This window comes from Antechinus flavipes, chromosome 1, assembly GCF_016432865.1.
Source record: "Antechinus flavipes isolate AdamAnt ecotype Samford, QLD, Australia chromosome 1, AdamAnt_v2, whole genome shotgun sequence".
Lineage (NCBI taxonomy): Eukaryota > Metazoa > Chordata > Mammalia > Dasyuromorphia > Dasyuridae > Antechinus > Antechinus flavipes.
In genome coordinates this window covers 281,471,832-281,499,631 of record NC_067398.1, presented here as the reverse complement: position 1 = coordinate 281,499,631, position 27,800 = coordinate 281,471,832, and the positions used below count along the sequence as shown (strand labels likewise).

Genomic DNA, 27,800 nt, shown 5'->3' with positions numbered 1-27,800 from the left:
AAGACCAATTTAATAATTTATTAAATGGAGAGAAATACTGGGACCAAATGGATCTTGGTCCCAGGTCTGGATGAGACTATCATCCCAAAGAGTCCAGCCCTAAGTATCACTGAGCAAGCTTTTTTTATAGGATAACAATGACATAATTGGGGAGGTACCTGGAAGGAGGTACTGGAGAGGCTCCTGATATTCTAATGACATCTAAAATGGATAAATCTTTATCCTGTCAAACATTTAGAAGGAATGACTATAACCTAAAGATATAAAACCTTTTTCTCATCAACCATTTAAGAGGGAATGATTATAGCCTGGGGTTTTGGGGGCAGAGCAACTGAGGTAGACTTTTATCTAATCAAACATTAAGAGGGAAAGGTCATAACCTGAGGCAGAGTAATTAAATAGGACAGGAAACTAGGTCAGAATGTCAAAAGGGAACTGTGGCACAACATTCAGCTATGGTCTTTTCATCAAAAATAAACAACCCCCAATTTCATAGAATGCTCATCTTTTCCCCTGAAAGATGGATAATGCTTAATTTTGCTGGATAGTTAATTCTTGGCAGCAGTCCAAGTTCCTTTGCCCTGCAGAATATCATATTCCAGACCCTTGTATCCTTTAAAATGGAAGCTGCTAGGTACTGGGTAATTGTGATTGGAGCTCCCCTATATTTGAATTGTTTCTTTCAGGATGTTTGCAATATTTTCTCCTTGATCTGATAATTCTGAAATTCAGCTATGATATTACTTGGAGTTTTCATTTTGGGACCTCTTTCAAGAGGTGATCAGTGGATTCTTTTAATCATTATTTTACCTTCTGGTTCTAGGACATCAGGGCAGTTTTCCTTAATGATTTCTTTATATATGTTATTATTTAGGTTCTTTTCTTCATTGTGGTTTCCAGGTAGTCCAGAAATTCTCAGATTGTTTCTTTGGGATTTATTTTCCAGGTCAGTTTTTTTTTTCCCCCAATGAGGTATTTTACAGTCTCTTCTATTTTTTCTTCTTTTTTTGCTTTGTTTGAGTGATTCTTGAAGTCCCATTGGGTGTGAAGCCACTGTCACCTATAGAGGAAAGTAGGGACAATCTGCCTTTTGTCCTAAGAGCAAACCTCAACCTTTCAAAATGAGCACAAAAGCAATAAGAGCTCTAAGTATAGATAAGCTATATGGAGAAAGGGAAGACCAGACCTCAAACCCTGGGGTGACAGTGGTTTCACACTGACCTTGGTCTGTTGCTGCTGGCTTCTCTCTTATATTGGGTAGGTGTGGCAAGTTATGCTGGGGTTTAGGAGTTCACTATTTGCCTTCTGTAGTTGTGTTGGAAGTCTCACAGCTAGTCTGCTGATCCACAGACTTCTGAATCAGGACAAAGTGGCCAACACTGCCACTAAAAGCTAAAAGCTTCCCAGGAGATTTCCTCAGCAGGCAGAGGCCTTTCTGCATAGGTCCCTGAGCTGTGCCTATGGTGAGCTGCATTCCCCCCTCTGCACAAATGAGACAGACCTTTCCTGAAGTTCTTCAAAAATATAATCTGCTGGAAATTTGTTATACTCCAAATATTTGTGGATTCTGTCACTCCAAAACTCAGTCAGAGGCTTGATCTCATGTTGATCTGAGAACTCTGACAAAAACCTCTCTACTCTCTTCCATCTTGGATCTAGTCAGAGACATTTCTGATAGAAGGGAATAATGGGGTATATGCCAATCTTGGAAAGGAAACTGATCTTGGGGGAAGAAGATATTTCTCTTTTTTATCCTTCAGCCCCACCAAAGATCATGTAATACAATAAGAGATTTCTACTCATTAGGATAGACCCCTTCTAGTATTTGACTGGTGTTTAAAGTGCAGTGAGGGAGCAGAGAAGCTCAGTCTCCAAAAATTCCAAAAGGAAAAAAGTTCCAGAAATGGAACCCTAATGATTAAAAAAAAATGGAACCAGTTTATGCTTATAAGATAGCACTAGCCTTGATAATCAAAAGTCAAATTTCACTTCAGAAAGGAATATCTCCTGGGGGCATAGTTTAGTGATTCATGCAGCAAAAATGCTGCATCCAAATGAGTTTGATCAGAATTTCAGGAAGGGAAAAAGGACCTCAAGATCTCCAAGAGTACAAGCATTTTGCTATATTTTAAAATTAACTCCACTGGACTTGGGAGGAGTGAAATTAAAAGTCTTTAATTACAACTGCAGAAGTTGTTGACTAGAATAGACACATTTGGAATCAATAGACATGGTGCTGTTGTTTTTTGGTTTTTTTTTTTTTTTTAATACCCTGTCATGGGAAATACAAGTCCCTCCCCTGATTCCCATTGACTAAGTATCACAGAGTTTTACAGCCTATCTAATGCCCTTACAGAAGTTGTAAATCTCCATCCTTGAACATTATTACATCTTTTCTTACAGGATCACCTTATTTGGACATGATTCAGTCTTCCCCCTGATTCCCTACTGGATAAGTACTGCAAAGATAACAGCCTATCTGGACAGTTTAATTCTCCCATGTGAGTCTATATTCCTAATTACAACATTACTTCTTTCTTCCCAATCTGAGTATAAGTACTTAATTACATCTTTCCTTCCATTTGTAAGTTCCCATTTCTCATTATATTTTACAATTCTGTTTCTTATTCTTTACATCCCATCCCTGATTATATTTCACAATTGTTTATAAATCTGAGTCCCTACACTGACTACATTTTCACTCCTTTTTTCTTGTTTTTCTTTATTCCCCACTAACCACCATTTCTTAGGTTTCAATTTCATTTTTCTGATTTAAATTTCATAACTCTGTAGAAACTAAACCTTTATTCAATTCTCACATTTACTATTATGGTACCCTAAGTTTGGCATCACTCTTTTCATATAGTTCTAGGAGAGCATGCTTGAGGTTTTATGGAGTAAATGTTTTGTGGCTATTCTCATTATGCTATTTAAATAAATACCTTTTCTTTGAGCTATTTTAGTTGACCATTAATGGGAACCACACTAGTGGCATTTTGTGAAATATAGTTTTAGAAGTTATCCCCTTTAACTTAAAAGTTGTTAATCCTTCCAAAAGAACACAACTTTGAGTATTGAATTGGCAAAATATCCCAGAGGAAGTGTTATGATTATTTGCACTCTTTCCTTTAACAATTTCATTTTTTCCCATGGATTTACCAACTCCTTAGTTATGGATTCTAGTTTCTTAAACTGTGAGTTATGAGCCCATATGGGACTGAGCTTCTCTGTTCCCTCACTGTACCTCAAATGTCATGAAATTACAAATTATCATAAGTGATTGTTTGATTTGTATCCTTATTTAATATACCTACATACCTAGGGTCAGATAACAATTTCTTGAGTGAAAAAAGTTTAAGAAGCCCTCCTATTCTCAATTCTATCTTTACTTTTTTCCTTTCTCCTACGTTCTAGACACATCTTCACTTGTATATAAAAGGCTCTCCCCAGAATTCAAATTTAATATTTCCCAAATGCTATTAATTATTCTAAAACTATAGGGGTATGGAACCCAAGTATCATTTGATTCCAATCCCTTATTATACACAGAAGTGACATGTCTAAGAAAATATAGGTAATTAAGTAACAGAGTTATGTTCTAAGGATTTAAAGATTGTCCTTTTCCTATTACACCATAATACTGTTTCTAAAAATATGCTGCTCCCTTAGGGGCAGCTAATTGGTGTAGTAGATAGAGCACTACCCCTGAAGTCAGGGGGACCTCAGACACTTAATACTTCATGGCTGTGTGATTCTGGGCAAGTCACTTAGCCCCACTTCTGTTCTTGGTACCATCATTCCATTAAGCACTAATTAAGTATGAAAGCATAGGCACTGGAGATTTAAAGATGAGAAAAAATATCTGTCTTTAAAAAACTTATAATGTATTGAGGAAGATAAGATATAACTAAGTAAATATAACACAAGTTAACAGACTAAGGACTTTGTATTTTCTCCTATAAATAGAGTACTTGATGGTTATTAAACAAATAACCAGGGGAATGACATGATCAGAAAATTATTTTGGGAGCTATATAAAATAGAGACAAAAAAAAAGAAAGTAGGCTACTGCGAATATGATTAGGGCTTGAATTAGGATTATTGTAATGTTTATGGATATAAAAGGTATTTATATTTCTTGTTTTAAGTTCTTCTTTCACTCATTCCTTGATGTTTTACAGTCTGATTTTCAACCTCATTACTCAAAGTGAAACTATTCTATCCAAAATAATTAACAATCTTTTGTTATTGAGTCTGGTTCTTTGTGACTCTATTTGGGGTTTTCTTTGCAAAGATACTGGAATTGGTGCCAGTTGTGGTTCCTTTAAGAAACTAATGCTTTCAGATTTATTTATTCCTTTCTGATTCCCAACCTCTCCTATCTGATGCATTATCAACTCAGGAAGCTAGGACCTTTGATTGACAAATCCTGGTCAAAAGCATCCCTTTGAATTCCAGGCTTGTCCCAGCCCCCATGGGATCTAAGCCAACTTGAACTCTCCCAGCCCCCGTAGGATCTGAGTCAACTTGGGCTGTCCCAAGGCTCATTCTAATGATCTGCTCAGGTTTCCCAACCCCCACCAAGCAAACTAGCCCTCACTGGAACCCATCGAGGAGCCAATTTGGAACTCCACTCACAGGCCCCTTTAGCTAAATTTCTCATTATAAAAAAGCTAAACTGGAGCCCTCTCTTTGCAGAGAGTCAAAACATGCCAGCTATGCCATGCTTGGCATCCCAAGAACTCTCTGCTCACTGGAACCCTGTTTTTGGTGCCCTCCTCTCTTTACCCTCAGCTGTTTCCTTAACTAGACATTAACCTTACTCCCAAACTCCATAATAAACCTCTTTTAGCAATCTAGGTTTTAGAGTCTATAAATTCCTTTACAGGGGACTCTTTTGCTGCTACTAGACCTCATTTAACTCTCCATTCTTGCGCTGAATCCAAAGGGGTTGCAGGGGAGCTCTATTTGATTCCCTGTACCCCAAACCTGCCACTAGACCTCAATTAAACCCTAATTTCATTTAGGTACCCCAAATCTAGACCTCATCAGAATGGTTTGCCGTTTCCTTCTCCAGATCATTTTAAGAATGAGGAAATTGAGATGAACAGGGTTAAGTAACCTGTCCAAGTTCATATAGTTAATAACTCTCTGAAGCCAGGTTTGAATTTGGAGTCTCTTCCTGACTCCAGGTCCTGCACTTTATCCACTATACTACCCCAGCTACCAATAATCTATGAACAATCAAACTAATAGTCCTTTCTCAGTACTCATCCCTTTTGACCTATTTCCTGCATTTGGTACCACTGAGAACCTTTTCTTTTTGGCAGTTAGATGGAACAGAGTAGAATGAGTGTTAGTACTAGAGATGGGAATTCCTGAGTTGAAATTCTGAGACGTATCTACTTAATTATATGAACCTGGATGAGTCAGTTAATTTGTTTTTCCTCAGTTTTCTCATTTGTTAAGGAGGGTAGGAAAATTATTACTTACCCACCAATGTTAAGCAAATAAAATTATATTTGTAAAGTATTTTGCAGTCCTTAAGGCACTATATAAACATTAACTCTTCCTATTACTTATAATATTTCTCTTATTATCAGTTATAATAATGCTTCTCTTTCCTTTCTGGGTTTCTGGAACATAGCCATCTTCTTTGGTTCTCCTTCTACTTCTCTGACTCTTCCTTCTCAGTTTCCTTTCCTAACTCACACTCCCAAATTATAGATCTTACTCAAGACTCCATCCTTGAGATTCTTTTATTCTCTCTCTATACTCTTGTTTTTTGTGACTTTTTAGCACCTATCAATTTAATTATAATTTCTATGCAGATTTCTCACAGTAATATATAGAACCTTGGATATATTCTTTTGAACTTCAGACTTGTATCAAATACTGTCTGTTAAATATTTCTAAGTGGATGTTCCCAGAAGACATCTCTTTTTCTTTTTTTTTCCTGAGGCAATTGGGGTTAAGTGACTTGCCCAGAAAGTATTAAGTGTCTGAGGTCATATTTGAACTCAGGTCTTCCTAACTTCAGGGCTGATGCTTTATCCACTGCGCCACCTAGCTGCCCCTCCAGAAATGTCCAAAGCAGAAATCACCTTTTCATCAAAATGCATTCCTTCCTAAAATTATCTGTTTCTGTCAAAGGCATCATCATTCTTCCATTCTCCTAAGATCACCTTTATCTCCAAACTCCATATTAACCCCTTTTGCCCAACCAGTTGCCAATTTTTACAGTTAAATCCTTGTTTCCATTTACATAATAGCCTTTTTTCTTTACTCACAAAGCCACAACCTTTTCATTTCTCAATTGATTATTGAAAAACTCTCTTAATTGTCTCAGGGACTCCTGGAGTCTTCCACTCCAATCCATACTCTACATAGCTGCCAAAGTGATTTTCTTTAACGGAATATCAGATCACATCACTTCCTGTTAATCAACTCCAGTGACTGGTAATTCTTCTAGTTACTTTAGTTGCCTACAAGATAAAATAATAATTTGGCCCTTATCTTTTCAACCATATTATAGATTTTGCCCTTTCTGCACTTCACATTCCATCCAAGCTGTCCTTTCCTGTGTTTTTTCACACACAGTACTGTATCTGCTGTCTCTGCTACTTTCTACTGGCTGTTCTCAATGTCTGAAACACAATGTCTTCTCACCTCTGCTCACAAAATCCTTTTCTTTCAAAACACAGCTCAAGCACCTCCCTCTACACAAAGGCTTTTTTAATCACTTAGGGTGATTGGCACAAAGTAGGTACTTAATAAATGCTTAGATGAGTTATTGATTGATTACCTGACTTTAGTTTGATTTTGGTCTTCCCAGAAACTCTCTAGTACAGATTATATAGTTTATATAAAAGAGTGCCAAAGTTTTTCCTGGACTAATTTTTTGATTTAATCCTTAACTCTAATGAATCAACCTTTAAGTATGCCTCTAAGCATATGGTAGTTATAGTAAACAAGTAATAAATAAAGGACTTTTTTTTGGTACTTCATGTATAGTATCTTGCAGCTGTGAGATCAGCCAGTAGGTAATTAATTACCTAGGGCTAGAAAAGTCCTAACACTAGAGAAATAACCCACTCTTTCTGCAAGCTGAATGATAATTGGGAAAAGATATAGGATAATAAGTTGAGAGGATGAAAGATTTTTTTTTTAAGAATATAGAACTGAACACATTTATAGAAAGAAAGGAAGAAACTGGGTTGGGGAGAAAGTGTGTATATATGTACATGTGTATATGAAAGAGAAAGAAGGATAGATAAATAGACAGAATGGTCAATGAAACAAATTCAAGGGGAAGGTTGAGGAGATAGCTTCAAGGATAAAGTGGAAGAGTTCTGGCTTTGGCAAAGAGAGGATCTACTTCATCCTGAAACTTATAGAAAGTGAGGTGATAAAAAAGCATAGATTTTGAAGTCTAAAGAAGAGGTGATAAAGACTGTTCAAATTAGATTAAAGGCCCAAATCTTCAAAATAGAGTGAGATAAAAGGTCATTTTGGTAGAGTGGGATAAAAGGTCATTTTTCTTTTTGTGAGGCAATTGGAATTAAGTGACTTACCCAGGGTCATACAGCTAGCTAACGACCCCAAATGAGAGTAAAATGGGGAAATTGAAGAAATAGGAGTCAGTATGGCTACTGTGAAAGAGTGAGTTTGTAGTAAACTTAGAAGTTCTGTTTTGGAATAAGTGAAAAGACCTGAAACAGGTACTATCAAAATTTTAAAATCAGAAGTGAGTAGTTTAAGATGAGGAAGCTAGATAGCTTAGTGTACAATGGAGTGTGCAATTCATAATCCTGATTTAGGATTAAATGACTGAACAAGTCATTTAACCTGTCTGCCTCAGTTTTTTCATCTGTATTATGGGCATAATAATAGAACCAATTCCCCAGAGTTGTTGAGAGAATCAAATGAAATCATATTTGTAAATTTTAAAATGTCATGCAAACTTTGGCTATTTTAATTTTTTTTTCATTCCAAAGAAACTACCACAACAGAATCTCACAGGAATCTAAATAAAAACACTTTGCTTTCAGATAATGTAATAGCTATCAACTGGTTCTGGGTTTGAGAGGTCCCCTTGAGAAATTTTTATAGCAAGAATTCTTAACTTTTTTTATATCACTATGGACCTCAACATAATGTTTGTTACATGCACTAAATAAAATACAATAAGATTACAAATTTTGCTTAACTTTATTAGTTTTCAACATTTACTTTTGTAATATTTTGATTTCCATTTCTTTCTCCTTCACTTCTTTCCCTCTTCCCTCCCTAAAGTGGAAATCAAAGAGGTTTTACATGTACAATCATATTAAATATATTTTGTGAGAAAAGAATCAAAACAAAAAGGAAAAATTATGAGAAAGAAAAGACAACAAAAAAGTGAAAAATATTATGCTTCTGTATGCATTCAAATTCCGTCCTCTGGATTTAGATAGCATTTTCCATGAAAAGTCTTTTGTAATTATCTTTGATCATTGTATTACTGAGAAGAGCAAAATCTTTCAAAGTTGATCATCTTCACAATGTTGCTGTTGCTATGTATAATGTTCTGGTTCTATTCACTGCAATCATCATTAGGTAATGTAAGTCGTCGTAGGGTTTTCTGAAACCAGATTACTGATCATTTCTTATTGAGCAATGGTATTCCATTACATTCATAGACTAACTTATTCGGCTATCTCCCAAGTGATTAACATCTACTGAATTTCCAATTCTTTGCCACCACAAAGAAACTGCTATAAATATTTTTGCACACGTGGGTCCTTTTTCATTTTTTTTTATGATCTCTTTGGATTACAGACCTAGTAGTGGTATTGCTAGATCAAAAGGTATGCCTTTTAATATATATGTTCATAATGGTTGGATCAGTTCACAACTCTACCAATAATGCATTAGTGTTCCGATTTTCTCACATTCTCTCCAACGTTTATCATTTTCCTTTTCTGTCATCTTAGCCAATCTGATAGTTATGGGGTAATAATTCAGAGTTGTTTTAATTTGAGTTTCTTCTAGTGAATAGAGCATGTTTTTATATGACTATAGATGACTTTAAATTCTTCTGTAAATAGTCTATTCATATCTTTGACTATCAATTGGGGAATGGCTTGTATTGTTATAAATTTGATTCATTCTCTATATATTTTAGAGATGAGGCCTTTATAAGAAACTGGCTTATAAAAATTATTTTCCAGCTCTCTGCTTTCCTTCTAATATTAATTGCATTGACTTTATTTGTGCAAAATCTTTTTAATTTAATGTAATCAAAGTTATCTATCTTATATCTCATAATATTCTCTATCTCCTGTTTGGTTATAGATATGCTAGATAAACTATTCCTTGTTCCCCTAATTTACTTATGATCTTACTCTATATGTCTAAATCATATACCCATTCTGACCTTAACTAGGTATATGGTGTGAAATGTTGATTAATGCCGAATTTCTGCCATACTATTTTCTGGTTTTCTAAGCATTTTTTTTTTTTTTTTTTGTCAAAAAGGGAGTTCTTATTTCAGATGCTGTTATCTATGGATTTATCAAACAGTAGATTACTATAGTCATTGATTATTGTGTTGCATGTATCTCTTGCACTGATCCACCACTCTTTCTTAGTCAGTACCAACTAGTTTTGATAACTGTCACTTTATAATATAATTATAGATTTTATATGGCTAGGTACTTCCTTTGCACTTTTGTTTCATTACTTCCCTTAATATTCTTGACTTTTTTTTCTTCCGGATATTATTATTTTTTCTAGCTCACAAAATAATTTTGGCAGTTTTATTGGCATGAGAGTGGATAAGTAAATTATTTTAAGCAGAATTGTCATTTTTTGTTATATTAGCTCAATTTACCCATGAGCAGTATTATATTTTTCCAACCACAGAAAGCTACTACTAAAAAACTACTTTCTATAGTCAAGATTCTTTTTTGTTTCTTGATTTTGGAGGGTCTATTTTGTGGCTCTTGAAGTTGAGCCCCAAGGTACAAGGGATACTGTCCCAAGCATCTTGTGAGGGGGTCAATGACTTTAAGGGTCGGACCCTCAGGTGTTTGGTGACATTTATTGGGCTGAGGTAGCCAGACCTACTAGAATCTGTTGTCCCCTGCCTTCTGGGTTGGCAATTTGCCTTCTAGCTGGGGCTTCATCACTTTTCTGCCGTGCTACTCTCCTTTTGAGTCAGAACCAAGATGTTAGTTGCTGAATTGTGCTGTGGTGAAGATCCTCATGCTAGCTTGCTCAGACACTATCTGCCCTTTTACTATGCTCCCCTTTTACCCAAGTGAGTCTGATATTTCCTGAAGTACTTCTAAGGTATCTTAAGATGGAAAATTGCTTCCTTTCGTCTCTTTGGGGTTCTCTTGCTCCGGAATCTGTTCAGAGCTTGATTTAAAGTTGTTTCCAACGAAAACTGGGGAAAGTTCAGGCAATTTTCTGACTTTTTTTTTTTTTTTTTGGCTACCTTAACTCACACAAAACCAATTATTTTGAAAGGCAATTAACATATTATTCCCACAGTTTAAGGAAAACTATTTCTATATAGAACAATATGACAGAGTTATAATGATTTATGGTAGTAAAATAATTAAGAAATTAAGAAGAGCTTAAAGAGAAAGGAGAAATTAAAAATTAATTTTAAATACAAAATTGCGGGGTGGGGGAGATGGAGAGGGAGGGGAAGGAGCAACACAATGGCAGAGGGGCGGGGATGATGGCTCAAAAGGGTGGGATCCCACTCAACCAACCAATTCAACTCCGGGAAAGAAAAGGGAGGGGCCAGATCCCTCTCCCGCGGTCTCTTCTTCGCTCCTCCCTTTGCCTGTAGCGGCGTCGGAACAAGGCCTGTAGTTAGTCCTCAGACCCTCCTTTCTCCTTTTTTTTAGCTGTTCTACAAACATGGCCACTGCAGCTGTTTCCCCGCCTGTGAAGGTAAGTGAGAAACTGGGGACTGTAGCCTAAACTTCCGGAGAGAGGGAGAAGCTCAGTAGAAGATCTGGGATTGGGACCCCCAGGATTTAGCTATGCACCCCTTCTTTTTCCCGCTCCTGGCTCCTCTCCCTCCAGGACCGACGTGAACCGTTCTGGAGAGAGGAAAAACTAAATCTCTCTCACCTTTTGCACTGGTGGATCATGCCTGCCAAGGAAACCGCCCTGTTTTGGGAGCACCTCTGCAGCAGCCCACACCCGGGGCTGGACTCCGGGCCGTGAGCTGGAGTCAGGAATGGGCCCTTCTTTTCCACTGGTTTATTACCAATTGTTATGAGCGTGGTCTGGGATTTGGGTGGTAGGCATGGTTGGAGGGGGGAGGGTTTGTAGTTTTCAAAACTTAGAGGACCAAGAGGTCTTAGAGGTCATCTAGACCTGCACTCCAATTCTACATATCAAAATCCTTGGAGAGAGTCCAGCAATATCAAATACACCTCTTGCCCTGCTGTACTCTGCCAAGTTAGAATTGCTTTCTTCCTCCTTTTCTCAACTATTCCTTTCCGCCCATGTGTGCACATGAAGATAGTCGCCGTCAGATTTACTTTTCATTGGGGGGAGTCCCAGCCGTGTGGGGTGCCTTGTGCTTTGGAGAGCCCAGTGCCTGGAGCTAAATGACCACTAAGATGTGACCGAGGCTACCATCCCCCCACCCCCCACCTTTAAAAAATTCTCTCCCATTAAAGACTGAGTTTTATCTAGGCCATTTACTGCTTGATAAAGTCTGGCCCCGGGTTTGTTGCCTGAAAGTTAGAGATTCTTTTACTTGCATGTTGGGTTATTGTGTAGTGGAAAGTTTTGGTTTCGAAGTAGCTAATCTGTCTTTGAGGGGAATGCAAATCTCTTTTCCCTAGAGCTTTTAGACATTTTTTCCTCTGATGGTTTCATTAGATGCTGGAAAATTACACTGCATATTTTATTAAATTAAAAAAAAAAAAAACGTGATATGAGATTTTATTAGCCAAGAGTGTAGTTAATGTCTTCCAACTGGAAATGTTAATTTTTTTCACAAGAATTTAATTTTTAAAAATTTTTTCACTTCAGCCATTTCATGTATAGTAGTATTCCTTTTCTTTCATTTTACTGTGCTCTTCTCCTTATTCATATTCCCCTCCCACTATATCCACATTTCTGTTGCAGTCATGTATTCAACTTTCTTTTCTTAGGATTTCAGGACCTGCTTCATAGTTTTGTCTTTACTGAAACATCTACCCCCATTCTTAAGGGGGCCAGTGAAGAAACTGATTTGATGAACTGGGACTCCATGTTTCCCTCAATTCTCATACTTGCATTTCAGGGATGACCATATCTCTTCTATGTTTTTATCATCACCAATACCTGTTTTACTTCCAATTATCCAGAATTTTGTAATTCTTTTTTCTGTTTATAATCTTCATATCCTTCCATATCTCCCACTGCCTAAATTATTAAATCTGTTTTTCTGTTCTGTCTGACTCTCTTCTGGTCATTCAGTCCCCTTCTCAATTTTGGCTATAATTTAATTAATTCAGACATAATCAGATTGTCCCCAAAATTCCAAAAGATTTAAGCTTTAATTACTCCAACCATGTAACTTAGTTTCCATTCTTACTGGGGTGCTGCTGAATTCACCTTAAAGGAAGACATAGTAAACATGATGTTACTTCTAACAAACATTTACATCTCACTGATGTTGTCTAAAATCAGCTAGGCCCTTACTAGAGCAATACTTTTATTACTTTATTATCTTAAATATTTTTCTCATCGCTATTCTAACCTTTATTATTCAGCTTGGTAGATAGACTCGAAGTATATAGTGCTAGATTCAAATCATACCTCTGTTTTTTACTATGTAATAGTGAATAGTGATCAAGTTGTTTTACCTTTCTTAGTCTCAATGTTCTTTATAGTTTAAATCAAGAGAGTGGCAGTCATCTCATAAATTTGTCGTGAAATTAAAAATGAGAGAATATTGCCTAAATCACTGTGCTTGAAATTACTTGAAATCACCAACCTTGAAAACCCTATGTAAATGCTTCCCATACAACCTCTTTCTTTTAGCAGAATACCTCCACTCCTATTTTATTGAAAACATCAGTCACACAATCTTTATTTTATCTCATTCTTTCTTTGCTTCAGTTATTAATAAGGAAGTAGTCCTCTTTCTTAATTCTTACCCCCCACACACATCCACCCACACATATATACCCAGTTTACCTCTACCTAGTGAGCAGAGTTCTGTTTCTTTTTTTTTTTTTTTTTGATCTTTATGTTTTCAGCACCTAAATAGTGTTTATTCCACAGTAAATACTTGCAAATGGTCAGATTCTGTCTTATCCATTGAATCCTTCCCTAGTATACACAAACAGCAAATGGGATCTTCTTCCTTGATCTCTGAAGCTATCCTGTATTATCTAGAGCTTTCCTTTTCCCTGCCAAACTTCCCACCAAAACCATCTGCCTGCATGTCTTTACCAGTTCATTTCTCAACCACTTAAAATCTGGCATCTGACCTTCACCACTTAATGTCCTTTTGAGGCACCAGAAATAATCTTAATTGCTCATAATCTTTTCCCAGTTCTCAATCTCTTTGACTGGACTTAAATTTTTAATCCTTTTAACCACCTTCCTCCTCTTGAATACTTTTTTTCCTTGTTTTACATAGCAATGCAGTTTTCTATTTATCCTACCTGTCAGGCTCTTCCTTCTCAGTTTTCTTTGCTGGATCTGTCCATATCCCACTGTCTATGTCCCATTCTCAACCATAGGTAAACCTGAAGACTATATCCTAGAATCTCAGTTCTATATCTCATTGTTATCTCATTATTTCTTATGATTTCATTTACTATCAATCTCATGATTTCATCAACTCTCATGGATTCACTTATCATTTATTTCTATGTTGATAATTTTTAAAGCCTTATCAAATTTGTCAGCCAGGTGGAATTGGCTTCTAACCTATGGATGGCCAGAGCTCAACATAGGCTAGGAACAGGAGTTAGGAATCAAACAGAAGTTTCATTTCAAAGTGAGAGAAATGGCTTGCAAGAAAGGACATGTGTTCTAGAGCTCCCTCTAAACTTGAGGCAGTGTAGGAAGATCTCAATTCTTAAACCTATGACTACATGGTGATCTGTAATCCTGATAAAAGAGTATTTGCCACAATAATTGTCCTGAACGTCTCTCCCTGCTTAAGAAACCTAATTGGTTCTATATTGTCCCTAGGATGAAACATAAGCTCTATGGTCTGGCTCCTCAAATACTTTTGCATTCATATTTAACTCCCAATCATGAACTCCATGTTCTAGCCAAACTGCCTAACATGTGTTTCCTAAATTTGGAATTCAATCTCCTGCCTTTGGGTCTTTGTCAAAACTGTCCCCTTTCTACCATATCTATCTTTTGGATCTCTTAATTTTATTCAAAGTTCAATTTAGTAACCACCTCCTTTAGAAACCTTTTCTGAATTCCTTATTTAGACCAAGTGTGATCTTTCTCTTCAAATTATCTGTGTTTATTTGTTTACATATTTTAGCTGCTTGAGAGCAGGAACTGTTTTAATTTATTTTTACTTTTGTCTTAATACACTCAGGATATAGCACAATCCCTTGTACTTTATTAACAGAATCCTAGTCAGTGACTTCGGAAGTTGTTTAGCTGCTAGAATAGTTTGCCAATTTCTTTCTCTAGTTCATTTTTCAGATGAGTAAACTAAGGAAAACAAAGTTAAATGATTTGCCTAGAGTCACACAGCTAACTGTAACAGGAACCATTCTGCATATTGATCATTTTTCTCTTCCATTGTTGTGTTACAGCTAGACAGCTAGGTTATGGCTTGGGCCTGAAGTCAGGAAAATCTTGGTTCAATTCCCTGCTCAAATACTAATTCTGTGAGTCCAGACAAGTCGTTTAGCCTTTATTTGCCTTAGTTTCTTCAATTGAAAAATAAGACAATAGTACCTGTCTCATTAGGTTGGTGAGTATCAAATGAAATATTTTAAAGTACATAGCACAGTGCCTGGCCCATCATAAGTATTTTATAAATTCTTATTTTCTTACTTCCTACAATCTAATACAGTTGAAATGTAAAGCAAATTGTATTGGAAACTTTTTCCACATTATGGAAACTAGTTGCTACCTATTCCAGGTAGTTCCTGGGATAACCTGAGTAGCTGTAGTGTATAATTAACCATAAGTAATTACTGTTTTTTTTCCCCCAGTCTCATAATTCACACTGGCCAGTTTCTTAAGCACATTAAAGTTAATCCTATTCTATTTTTTTTTTTCAATTAGATGTAAAGGCAATTTTTACCATTTTAATTTTTTATGTATTTCCTTCCGAATCATGTGAGAGAAAAATCAGAACTAAAGGCAAAAATCACAAGAGAAAAAAAAAAACAAAAGAAAAGGAAAAAAAATTAACATAGTATGTATTGATTTACATTAAATCTCCATAGTTCTCTCTGGATGTAGATGGTATTCTCCATCCAAAGTTTATTGCTATTGTTGTGATCACTGAACCACTGAGAAGAACAAAGTCTGTCATAGTTTATCAAGGCACATCTTGTGTACGTTGTTTTCCTGTTTCTGCTTGTTTCATTCAGCATCAGTTCATGTAAATCTTTTCAGGCCTTTCATTAATTTTTATAGAACAATAATATTCCATTATTTTTATATACCATAACTTAATCAGCCATTTCCCAGTTGATGGGAAATCTTTTAATCTAATAATAATAGGATCATCTTCTTATTCTTTGCCAGCACAAAAAGCTGCTGCAAACATTTTTTGCAAATATGGCTCCTTTTCCCTCTTTTATGATTTCTTTGGGATACAGACCCAATAGAGACACTGCTGCATCAAAGTATATGTACAGTTTTATAGCTTTTTCTAAATTGCTCTCTAGAATGGTTGTATCATTTTATAACTCCACCAACAATCATAAATATCCTAGTTTTCCCATATCCTCTCCAACATCTATCATTTTTTCCTATCATTTTAGCCAATCTGGGAGGTATAAGATAAGTACCTCAGAGTTGTTTTAATCTACATTTGTCTAATCAATAGTGATTAAGAGCTTTTTTAATATGTCATAGATGACTTTAATTTCTTCATCTAAAAATTGTTCATATCAATTGAGGAATGACTTGTCTTTTTATAAATTTGACTCAGTTCTTTATCAGAAACACTGGCTATAAAATTTTTTCCCCAGCTTTCTATTTCCCTTCTAATCTAGTCTACATTGGTTTTGTTTGTGCAAAATCTTTTTAATTTAATGTGACCAAAGTTATTCATTTTTGCATTTCATGTACACCCCCTCATGCCAAAATAAAGTCAAAATGGGTACATGATTTAGGTGTAAACTAGAGAAATTATGAAATGCAAAAATGAATAGATGTATGTTTATGCCAAGTTTCTGACATTATTTTCCAGTTTTCCTAGCAATTTATATCAAATGGTGAGTTTTTATCCCAGAACCTGGAGTTCTGGAGTTTATAAAACACTAGATTATTATAGTCATTGTATCATTTGCATCTAATCTGTTGCATTGATCCACCACTCTTATTTCCTAGCCAAGAAAAAAGCCAGATAGTTTTGATAATGCTTTATAAAAGATTTTTAGGTATGGTATTGCTAGGCTACCTTCCTTTGCATTTTTTCCCAATTCCCTTGATATTCTTGACCTTTTGTTCTTCCAGATGAATTTTGTTATTTTTTTCTAGCTCCATTACATAATTTTTTGGCAGTTTGATTGGATTGTCACTGAACAAGTATACGGATTTAGGTAGAATTGTCATTTTTATTATGTTAATTCGACCTACCCATGAGCAATTGATATTTCTTTAGTTGTTTAGGTCTGACTTTATTTGAATGAAAAATGTTTTGTAATTGTGTTCATATAGTTCCTGGGTGTGTTTTGGAAGGTACATACCCAAATATTTTATTTTGTCTACAGTTATTTTAAATGGGATTTCTCTTTGTGTTGGTTTATTTTATATGCTGCAACTTTGCAAATAAAGTAGGTTTTTGGATGATTCTCTAAGTATATCTGCAAAGCTGTAAAAGCCCAAATTCTAGTACATTATTAGTGAATAATGGAAGTGATCATGGGTATCCTTGTTTCACCACTGATATTACTGGGAATGTCTCTAGGTTCTAGCCATTACAAATAATACTTGCTGATGATTTTAGGTAAATGTTTTTTTTTATTTTAAGGAAAACCATTTATTCCTGTGTCCTTTAGTGTTTTTAATAGAAATGAGTACTGTATTTTGTCAAAAGCTTTGTTTGCATCCATTGAGATTAGTTTTGTTTTTGTTTTTTTTGTTGTTGTTGTTGATGATGATTTTTGTTAGTTTTGTGCCAACAGTTTTCCTTCTATTGAGCTAGCCCTGCATTTCTGGTATAAATCTCACTTTCACTGAGTGTATTATCTTGCTGATAGATTGTAATCTCCTTAATTAGGAAGATAGGTCTGTCATTTTCTTTCTCTGTTTTGACTCTTCTTGGTTTAGATAGCACTGTATTTGCATCATAAAAGGACTTTGGGAGGACTCTTTCTTTGCCTAGTTTTCCAAATAGTTTACACAGTATTGGAATTAATTTTCTTTAAATGTTTGATACAATTCACTTGTAAATCCATCTTACCCTTGATATTTTTTCTTAGGGAGCTCATTGTTCAATTCCCCCCTCGCCCCCAATACTGCCAATCTAATCTAATCATCTGTTAATTTGGGCAATATATTTTGTAAGTATTCATTCATTTCACTTAGATTTCAGATTTATTGGCATACAGTTGGGCAAAGTAACTCCTAATTGCTGCTTTAATTTCTTCTTCATTGGTGGTAATTTCATCCTTTTCATATTTGATCTAGTTACTTGGTTTTCATTTCTTTTTCTTTTTCTTTTTATAATTTTAAATAGTTTTTTATTTACAAGTTATATGCATGGGTAATTTTACAGCATGACAATTGCCAAATCTTTTGTTCCAATTTTTCCCCTCCTTCCCCCCACCTCCTCCCCTAGATGGCAGGATGATCACTACGTTAAATATGTTAAAGTATAAATTAAATACAAAGTAATTATACATGTCCAAATCGTTATTTTGCTGTACAGAAAGAATCGATCTCTGAAATATTGTACAATTAGCTTGTGAAGGAAATTAAAAATGCAGGCGAGCAAAAATATAGGGATTGGGAATTCTATGTAATGGCTCTTAGTCATCTCCCAGAGTTCTTTCACTGGGTGTAGCTGGTTCAGTTCATTACTGCTCCATTGGAACTGATTTGGTTCATCTCATTGCTGAAGATGGCCAGATCCATCAGAATTGATCATCATATAGTATTGTTGTTAAAGTATATAATGATCTCCTGGTCCTGCTCATTTCACTCAACATCAGTTCATGTATGTCTCTCCAGACCTTTCTGAAATCATCCTATTGGTCATTTCTTACCAAACAATAATACTCATATACCACAATTTATTCAGCCATTCTCCAATTGATGGGCATCTACTCAGTTTCCAGTTTCTGGTCACTACAAAGGGGGCTGCCACAACATTCTTGTACATACAAGTATCTTTCCCTTCTTTAAGATCTCTTTGGGATATAAGCCCAGTAGTAACACTGCTGGATCAAAGGGTATGCACAGTTTGATAATTTTTTGAGCATAGTTCCAAATTGCTCTCCAGAATGGCTGGATGTATTCACAATTCCACCAACAATGTATTAGGGTCCCTATTTTCCCACATCCCTTCCAACATTCAGCATTATCTTTCCTTGTCATTCTAGCCACTCTGACAGCTGTGGAGTGGTATCTCAGAGTTGTCTTAATTTGCATTTCTCTGATTAATTCATTTCTTTTTCTAATCAAATTAAGCAAAGGTCTTTCGATTTTGTTCTTTTTTTCATAAATTTTAGTTTTATTAATTAGTTCAATAGTTTTCTTTCCATTTTATTCATCTTTGCTTTCATTTTCAAAATTTCTAAATTAATATTTAATTGGGGATTTTTAATTTGTTCTTCTATCATGTTTAAGTAGCATGCCCAGTTCATTGAGCTCTTTTTTCTCTATTTTATTCACATAAGTATTTAGAGATATAAAATTTCCCTTAAGAACTGCTTTGGCTGTGTATCATCTGGGATATTGTCTCATTATTGTTAGTCTCTCGGATGAAATTCTTGATTGTTTCTGTGATTTGTTATTTGACCCACTCATTCTTTAGAATTAGATTTTTATTTGCATCATGGTCTGAAAAGGAAGGTTTTACAATCTCTGCCTTCTGCATTTGATTGTGAGGTTTTTATGCCCTGGTATATGGTCAGTTTTTATGGAGATGCCATATAATTCTGAGAATTTCTGTCACTATTCAGTTTTTTTTCCCAGAGTGCTATCATAGCTAACTCTTCTAAGATTCTATTAACCTTCCTAATTTCTTGTTTATTTTGTGGTTAGATTTATTTAGTTTTTTGAGGACAAGGTTGAGGTGTTCCCCATTAGTGTAGTTTTTGCTGTTCCTGTAACTTGCTTAACTTCTTTAGGAATCTGGATACTTGGCCACTTGGGGCATATAGATATAATATTGATTGTGTATGTCCCTTTAAAAAGATATAGTTTCCTTCTTTAATTAAATTTATATTTGCTATTATTGCTTTAGATTAATTAGGTCTACACTGCTTTTGATTTATTTTGATTTGATTTTGATTATGATCTACATTTGCTTTAGATTAATTAGATCTAGATTTGCTTTTTTATCTGACATCAGAATTGCTACCTTTTTTTTTTTTTTTTTGCTTCTGCTGAATGTATCTCTCTTGTTTCCAATGTGTTTCTTATAAACACATTATTATAGGATTCTGGTTTTTAGTCTACTCTATTTGCTTCCATTTTATAGAACAGTTCATTCCATTCACAGTTATAATTACCAGTTCTGAATCCTCCAAACTATTTTCTTCCCTCTATATATATTTTTGTTCTCTCTTTCTATCCTGTCCCTCCTTAATAGTGTTTTGTTTCTGACCCATTCTGTCCTTCTGTCATTCCTACTCTCTTCTCTTACCTAGTGTTTCTGTCTTCCCTTCTATCCAATTCCTCTTTTCTTCTCCCTAGCTCTTTCTGCTTCCTTAAAGGGGAAGATAAATTTCTATGTCCAGCTGAATGAATGTTATTCCCTCTTTAAGCCAAAACAGATGAGATTAAGCTTCAGACTATGCTTATTCCCTTCCTTCCTTTCATATCATAATGGGTCTTTTGTACCTCTTCATGTGATCTGATTTTTCCCATTTTACCTCCTCTTTCCTCTTCTCTCACTACAATCCTTTTTTTAAAAAAAATATTTTATTTTATTTTATAATAACTTTATAAAATAAAATATTAAAAAAAACCTTTATATTGACAGAATCCATGCCAGGGTAATTTTTTTTACAACATTATCCCTTGCACTAGCTTCTGTTCCGATTTTTCCCCTCCCTCCCTCCACCTCCTCCCCTAGATGGCAAGCAGTCCTATATATGTTAAATATGTTGCAGTATATCCTAGATACAATATATGTGTGCAGAACTGAGCAGTTCTCTTGTTGCACAGGGAGAATTGGATTCAGAAGGTAAAAAACAACTTGGAAGGAAAAACAAAAATGCAAATAGTTCACATTCATTTCTCAGTGTTCTTTCTTTGGGTGTAGCTGCTTCTGTCCATCATTTATCAATTGAAATTGAGTCTTTGTCAAAGAAATCCACTCCCATCAGAATACATCCTCATACATTATTGTTGTTGATGTATATAACGATCTCCTGGTTCTGCTCATTTCACTTAGCATCAGTTCATGTAAGTCTCTCCAAGCCTCTCTGTATTCATCCTGCTGGTCATTTCTTATAGAACAATAATATTCCATAACATTCATATACCACAATTTACCCAGCCATTCTCCAATTGATGGGCATCCATTCATTTTCCAGTTTCTAGCCACTACAAACAGGGCTGCTACAAACATTTTGGCACATACAGGTCCCTTTCCCTTCTTTAGTATTTCTTTGGGGTATAAGCCCAATAGAAACACTGCTGGATCAAAGGGTATGCACAATTTGGTAACGTTTTGGGCATAATTCCAAATTGCTCTCCAGAATGGTTGGATTCGTTCACAACTCCACCAACAATGCATCAGTGTCCCAGTTTTCCCGCATCCCCTCCAACATTCATCATTATTTTTTCCTGTCATCTTAGCCAATCTGACAGGTGTGTAGTGGTATCTCAGAGTTGTCTTAATTTGCATTTCTCTAACCAATAATGATTTGGAACACTCTTTCATATGAGTGGTAATAGTTTCAATTTCATCATCTGAAAATTGTCTGGTCCTTTGACCATTTATCAATTGGAGAATGGCTTGATTTCTTATAAATTTGAGTCAGTTCTCTATATATTTTGGAAATGAGGCCTTTATCAGAACCTTTAACTGTGAAGATGTTTTCCCAGTTTGTTGCTTCCCTTCTAATCTTGTTTGCATTAGTTTTGTTTGTACAAAGGCTTTTTAATTTGATATAATCAAAATTTTCTATTTTGTGATCGGTAATAGTCTCTAGTTCATCTTTGGTCACAAATTTCTTTCTCCTCCACAAGTCTGAGAGATAAACTATCCTATGTTCCTCCAATTTATTTATAATCTCGTTCTTTATGCCTAAGTCATGGACCCATTTCGATCTTATCTTGGTATATGGTGTTAAGTGTGGGTCCATGCCTAATTTCTGCCATATTAATTTCCAGTTATCCCAGCATCTCACTACAATCCTTTACCCACCTCTTAATCTTTTTCTTTAGGTCATTATTTCAGTCACTTTATACCCACATCCTCTGTCTATATATGCCCCCTGTGACTGCTTTGATAAAAGATACAGTTCTCAAGAGTTACAAGTATCATTTTCTCATCTAAGGATATAAACAGTTTAACCTTTAAATAATGTTCGTATCGTTTTATCTTTCCATGCTTCTTTTGAGTCCTATGTTTGAAGATCAAATTTTCTGCTAGTTCTAGTCTTTTGAATAGAAGGCTCCTGAAAAACGATGCTCAGTCTCACTGGGTAGTTAATTTTAGCTTATAATACCAGGTCCTTTGTTTTCTGGAATGTGGTATTCCAGGCCTTCCAATTCTATTTTGCAGAAGCTGGCAGAGCTTGGGTTATTCTGACTTTAATAATAATTTTGTTTTTACTAGAATTGTGTTTTTCTGTCAGCTTGCAGTATTTTTACCTTGAGATTATGGTTCTGGAGTTTTGCAACAGTGTTTCTTGGGGTTTTCCTTCTCAGAGATGCTGATGGATTTTTTAAAAAGTATATCCGGGAAGTTTTCCTTGATAGCTGATCTCTTGAAGAATACTATTAATTTTTTTTTTGTTGTTGTTGTTGTTCATGGCTTTCAGGTAAAGCAAGTAGTCTAATATATGTTAAACATCTACAGTTCTTTTGTACATATTTTCACAGCTATCATGTTGCATGAGAAAAATCAGAACAAAAAGGGGAAAAATAAGAAAGAAAACAAAATGCAAACAAACAACAATAAAGAATGAAAATACTAAGTTGTCATCCACACTCAGTCCCCTCAGTCCTCTCTCTAGGGAGAAGACTCCCCTCAGTCTTCTTCATGAGACCATTGGAGCTGGCCTGATTCATCTCATTGTTGAAAAGAGCCACATCCATCAGAATTGATCATTGTGTAATTTTGCTGTTGCCCTATACAATGATTTCCCGGTTCTACTCATTTCACTTAGTTCATGTAACTCTCTAAACCTCTCTGAAATCATCCTGCTGGTCATTTCTTATAGAAAAATAATATTATATAACATTCATATATAATAACTTATTCAAACATTCTCCAACTGATAGGCATCCACTCGGTTTCCAGTTTCTTACCACTGCAAAAAGGTCTGCCACAAACATTTTTTCATATGTGGATCCCTTTCCCTCCTTTATCTTTTTTGGGTTACAGGCCCAGTAGAGACACTGCTGGATCAAGGAGTAAGCACATTCTTATAGCCCTTTGGGCATAGTTTCATATATATTGCTCTTCAGAATGATTGAATCAGTTCACAACTCCATTAGCAATGTATTAGTGTCCCAGTTTTCCTATATCCACTGCAACATTCCTCATTATCTCTTCCTGTTGTCTTAGCCAATCTAAAAAGGGGTATACTAGTATCTCAGTATTTTCTTAATTTGCATTTCTCTGATCAATAGAAATTTTAGCCCACCTTTTCATATGACTAGACATGGTTACAAATTATTCATCTGAAAGCTATCTATTCATATCCTTTGATCATTTATCAATTGGAGAATGATTTGAATTCTTGAACTTTGAGTCAATTCTCTATACATTTTAGAAATGAAGCTTTTATCAGAACCTTTGAATGTAAATATTTTTTCCCAATTTATTGCTTCCCTTTTAATCTTGTCTGCATTTGTTTTGCTTATACAAAAATCTTTTAACTTAATATAATCAAAATTATCCATTTTGCATTTTATAATGTATTCCAGTTCTTCTTTGGCCACAAATTCCTTCCTTCTCCACACATCTGAGAGGTAAGCTATCTTTTGTTCTTCTAATTTGTTCATAATATCACTCTTTTATGTCTAAATCATGAATCCATTTCCATCCTATGTTGGTGTTAGGTGTGGATCAATGCCTAGTTTCTGACTTACTAATTTCCAATTTTCTCTGTCAAATAGTGAGTCTGAACTGAATTCTTTGGGTCTATCAAACATTAGATTACTAGTCATTGACTATTGTATCTTATGAAGCTATCCTATTCCACTGATCGATTACTTTTATTTCTTAGCCAGTACCAAATGGTTTTGATGACTGCTGCTTTATACTATAGTTCTAGGTTTGGTACAGCTAGGCGATCTTCATTTGCATTTTTTTTATTAATTCCTTTGAAATGCTTGACTTTTTATTCTTCCAGATAAACTTTATTATTTTTTCTAACTCTGTAAAATAATTTCTTGGCAGTTTGATTGGTATGGCACTGAATAAGTAGATTAATTTAGGTATGTTTTGTGATTTTTAAGATAGAACTCTGCTCCTGAGGGTGCTATTCAAAGCTTCTTGTGCAACTCTGAGCCTTGGCCTTACGCACAGAGGCCCATTCTGTTTGGTGTGTTGCTCACAGCAGGTAATACCCCCAACTGGCCTCTCCAACCAACAGCCTGGTTTCCCTGGCTGACAATTTTCCTTTTGTGCTGGGACTGGAGGCTGCCCCACTGGTCTGCTCTGCTCTGGAGCAAGGACCAAGGCTCTCAGTCGCAGTTGCTGATCTGCTGTGATTTAAGATCTTCTCACTGGCTTTAATCCTGAAGTCCTTCTAATCTGTCTTGAGCTGGAGTGATTCAACTTCCTGGCTTCACTCCTCCATCTTCTCTCCATCCCTTGTGCTAACCAATATTTTATTGTTAGATCATTTAACCACAACTTGTTGAGCCATTCCCCAATTGATGGGCATTTTTTTAGTTTTCAATTCTTTGCCACCATAAACTTCAACCTTTACATTCATTGTTGCCAAAAATATCAAACATATTTGACTTCTGCTGTGACATTTACCTTTAGACATTTTAAAATACTTTTAATATAACATTGTAGCAGTTTTGAAAAGGAGTAATGTTTATAGCTTTCATTTGACTATCACAGTGGGTAGACCAGCTGCAAGTCTTTCCTCTAATATGTCATGTCTGATACATGCTCTCCAACTCCAAGCAAGACTCTTAACTTCTCAGTCCTCTAGGAACCTCATCTCCAAGGCTGAGTTTCAGAGAAGCTTACTTACTTTTCTTTTCTTTTTTCCTTTTCTTTTCCCCCCCTTTTTTTTTGCTGAGGCAATTGGAGTTAAGTGACTTGCCCAAGATCACACAGCCAGGAAAGTGTTAAGTGTTAAGTGTCTGAGACCAGATTTGACCTTGGGTCCTCCTGACTTCAGGACTGGTGCTCTATACATTGTACCACCTAGTTTACTTGTTGGACCATTCCCTAAATTAATGAAATTGTAGGTCTAATTCTTGTTTACATACTCATTTGACTGCATCTTCTGATGAACAAATAGGAAAAAGGGCCTTCTTTATATTAATATGATGTTACAGACATTGACAGGAGTGGATTGGGTTTAATATGATTTCATTTTAATAACCTGTTGGGGTACAGTTAAAATTTTTCTCTGGGGAAGATATTTCTTTTTCTTTTTTAATGGTATTTTATTTTCTCAAATACATATAGTGTTCAGTATTTATTTTTGTAAGACTTTGTGCTCCAAATTTTTTCTCCCTTTCTCTGGAGACCTTGCCTCTCATCTCCTCAAGAGGAAGACATTTCTTATATTGGTTTTTGTTGTATAAATTTGACATGATTTTTGAGTTTATTAACAACTATTTGGTAAGTGTCTTTGTGGCTTGCCTACACTAATTCCATTCATCAGTACTTAGCTGGTTATATTAGTTTTTAGAAAAGACCTGGAAATCAAATCTTCATCTTTTTTTTTTTTTTTTTTTAATTTTAATATCTTTTTATTGATAGAATGCATGCCAGGGTAATTTTTTACAGCATTATCCCTTGCATTCATTTCTGTTCCCATTTTTCCCCTCCCTCCCTCCACCCCTTCCCCCAGATGGCAAGCAGTCCTTTACATGTTGAACAGGTTACAGTATATCCTGGATACAATATATTTGTGCAGAACCGGACAGTTTTCTTGTTGTACAGGGAGAATTGAATTCAGAAGGTATAAATAACCCGGGAAGAAAAACAAAAATGCAAGCAGTTTATATTCATTTCCCAGTGTTCTTTCTCTGGGTATAACTGCTTCTGTCCATCTTTGATCAATTAAGGCTCTCTTTATCAAAGAGATCCACTTCCATCAGAATACATCCTCAAACAGTATCGTTGTTGAGGTATATAATGATCTCCTGGTTCTGCTCATTTCACTCAGCATCAGTTCATGTAAGTCTCGCCAGTCCTCTCTGTATTCATCCTGCTGGTCATTCCTTACAGAACAATAATATTTCATAACATTCATATACCACAATTTACTCAACCATTCTCCAATTGATGGACATCCTTTCATTTTCCAGCTTCTAGCCACTACAAACAGGGCTGCCACAAACATTTTGGCATATACAGGTCCCTTTCCTTTCTTTAGTGTCTCTTTGAGGTATAAGCCCAGTAGAAACACTGCTGGATCAAAGGGTATGCACAGTTTGATAACTTTTTGAGCATAGTTCCAAATTGCTCTCCAGAATGGCTGGATGTGTTCACAATTCCACCAACAATGTATCAGTGTCCCTGTTTTCCCACATCCCCTCCAACATTCCCCATTATCTTTCCCTGTCATTCTAGCCAATCTGACAGGTGTGTAGTGGTATCTCAGAGTTGTCTTAATTTGCATTTCTCTGATTAATAATGATTTGGAGCATATTTTCATATGTCTATAAAATAGTTTCAGTTTCTTCATCTGAGAATTGTCTGTTCATATCCTTTGACCATTTATCAATTGGAGAATGGTTTGATTTCTTATAGATTAGAGTCAATTCTCTATATATTTTGGAAATGAGGCCTTTATCAGAACCTTTGATTGTAAAAATGTTTTCCCAGTTTATTGTTTCCCTTCTAATCTTGTTTGCATTTGTTTTGTTTGTACAAAAACTTTTCAATTTTATATAATCAAAATTTTCTATGTTGTGGTCAATAGCGATCTCTAGTTCTTCTTTGGTCATAAATTCCTCCCTCTTCCACAGGTCTGCGAGGTAAACTATCCTATGCTCTTCCAATTTATTTATCATCTCATCAAATCTTCATCTTAAAAGTGTTTACAATTTGGTTAGGAAGAGATAAGACACACTTCTGTAAACATATAAGTAAACATCTTAACATTGGCCTATTTTAATTTCTCTCTTTTCCTCAGAAATAAAGCTTCAAACTAACAAAACAACTCTGAGATACCACTACACACCTGTGAGATTGGCTAGACTGACAGAGAAAGATAATGCTGAATGTTGGAGGGGATGTGGGAAAACAGGGACATACATTGTTGGTGGAATTGTGAATACATCCAGCCATTCTGGAGAGCAATTTGGAACTATGCTCAAAAAGTTATCAAACTGTGCATACCCTTTGATCCAGCAGTGTTTCTACTGGGCTTATATCCCAAAGAGATCTTAAAGAAGGGAAAGATACTTGTATGTATACGAATGTTTGTGGCAGGTCTCTTTGTAGTAGCCAGAAACTGGAAACTGAATGGATGCCCATCAATTGGAGAATGGCTGAATTGATTGTGGTATATGAATATTATTTAATAATATTGTTCGGTAAGAAATGAACAGCAGGAAGATTTCAGAAAGATTTGAAGAGACTTACATGGAAATGCTGAGTGAAATGAGCAGGACCAGGAGATCATTATATACTTCAACAACAATACTATATGATGAACAATTCTGATGGACCTGGCCATCTCCAGCAATGAGATGAACCATATCAGTTCGAACAGAGTAGTAATGAATTGAACCAGCTACACCCAGTGAAAGAACTCTGGGAGATGACTATGAACCATTACATAGAATTCCCAATCCTTATATTTTTGTCTACCTGCATTTTTGATTTCCATCACAGGCTAATAGTACACTATTTCAAAATCCGATTCTTTTTGTACAGCAAAATAACTGTTAGGACATATATACTTATATTGTATTTAATTTATACTTTAATATATTTAACATGTATTGGTCAACCTGCCATCAGGGGAAGGAGATGGGGGGAAGGAGGGGAAAAATTGGAACAAAAGGTTTGGCAGTTGTCAGTG

The 27,800-nt window shown here is 35.5% G+C and overlaps 1 protein-coding gene across 5 annotated transcripts in view; it reads left to right on the top strand.

The window, feature by feature from the left end:
- The first annotated feature begins 10,815 nt into the window (after positions 1–10,815).
- MTAP (methylthioadenosine phosphorylase) overlaps positions 10,816–27,800 on the top strand; it is a 76,598-nt gene continuing 59,613 nt past the window's right edge. For 3 of the 5 annotated variants that reach the window (XR_007947687.1, XM_051961741.1, XM_051961722.1), the window contains exon 1: positions 10,816–10,950. Coding sequence is in view for 4 of the 5 variants with exons in the window: in XM_051961741.1 (XP_051817701.1) it covers positions 10,918–10,950 (33 nt within the window). In the remaining variant the exon portion in view is untranslated. The remainder of the gene's footprint in view (positions 10,951–27,800) is intronic. The other 2 variants (XM_051961731.1, XM_051961750.1) reach the window with 1 other exon arrangement.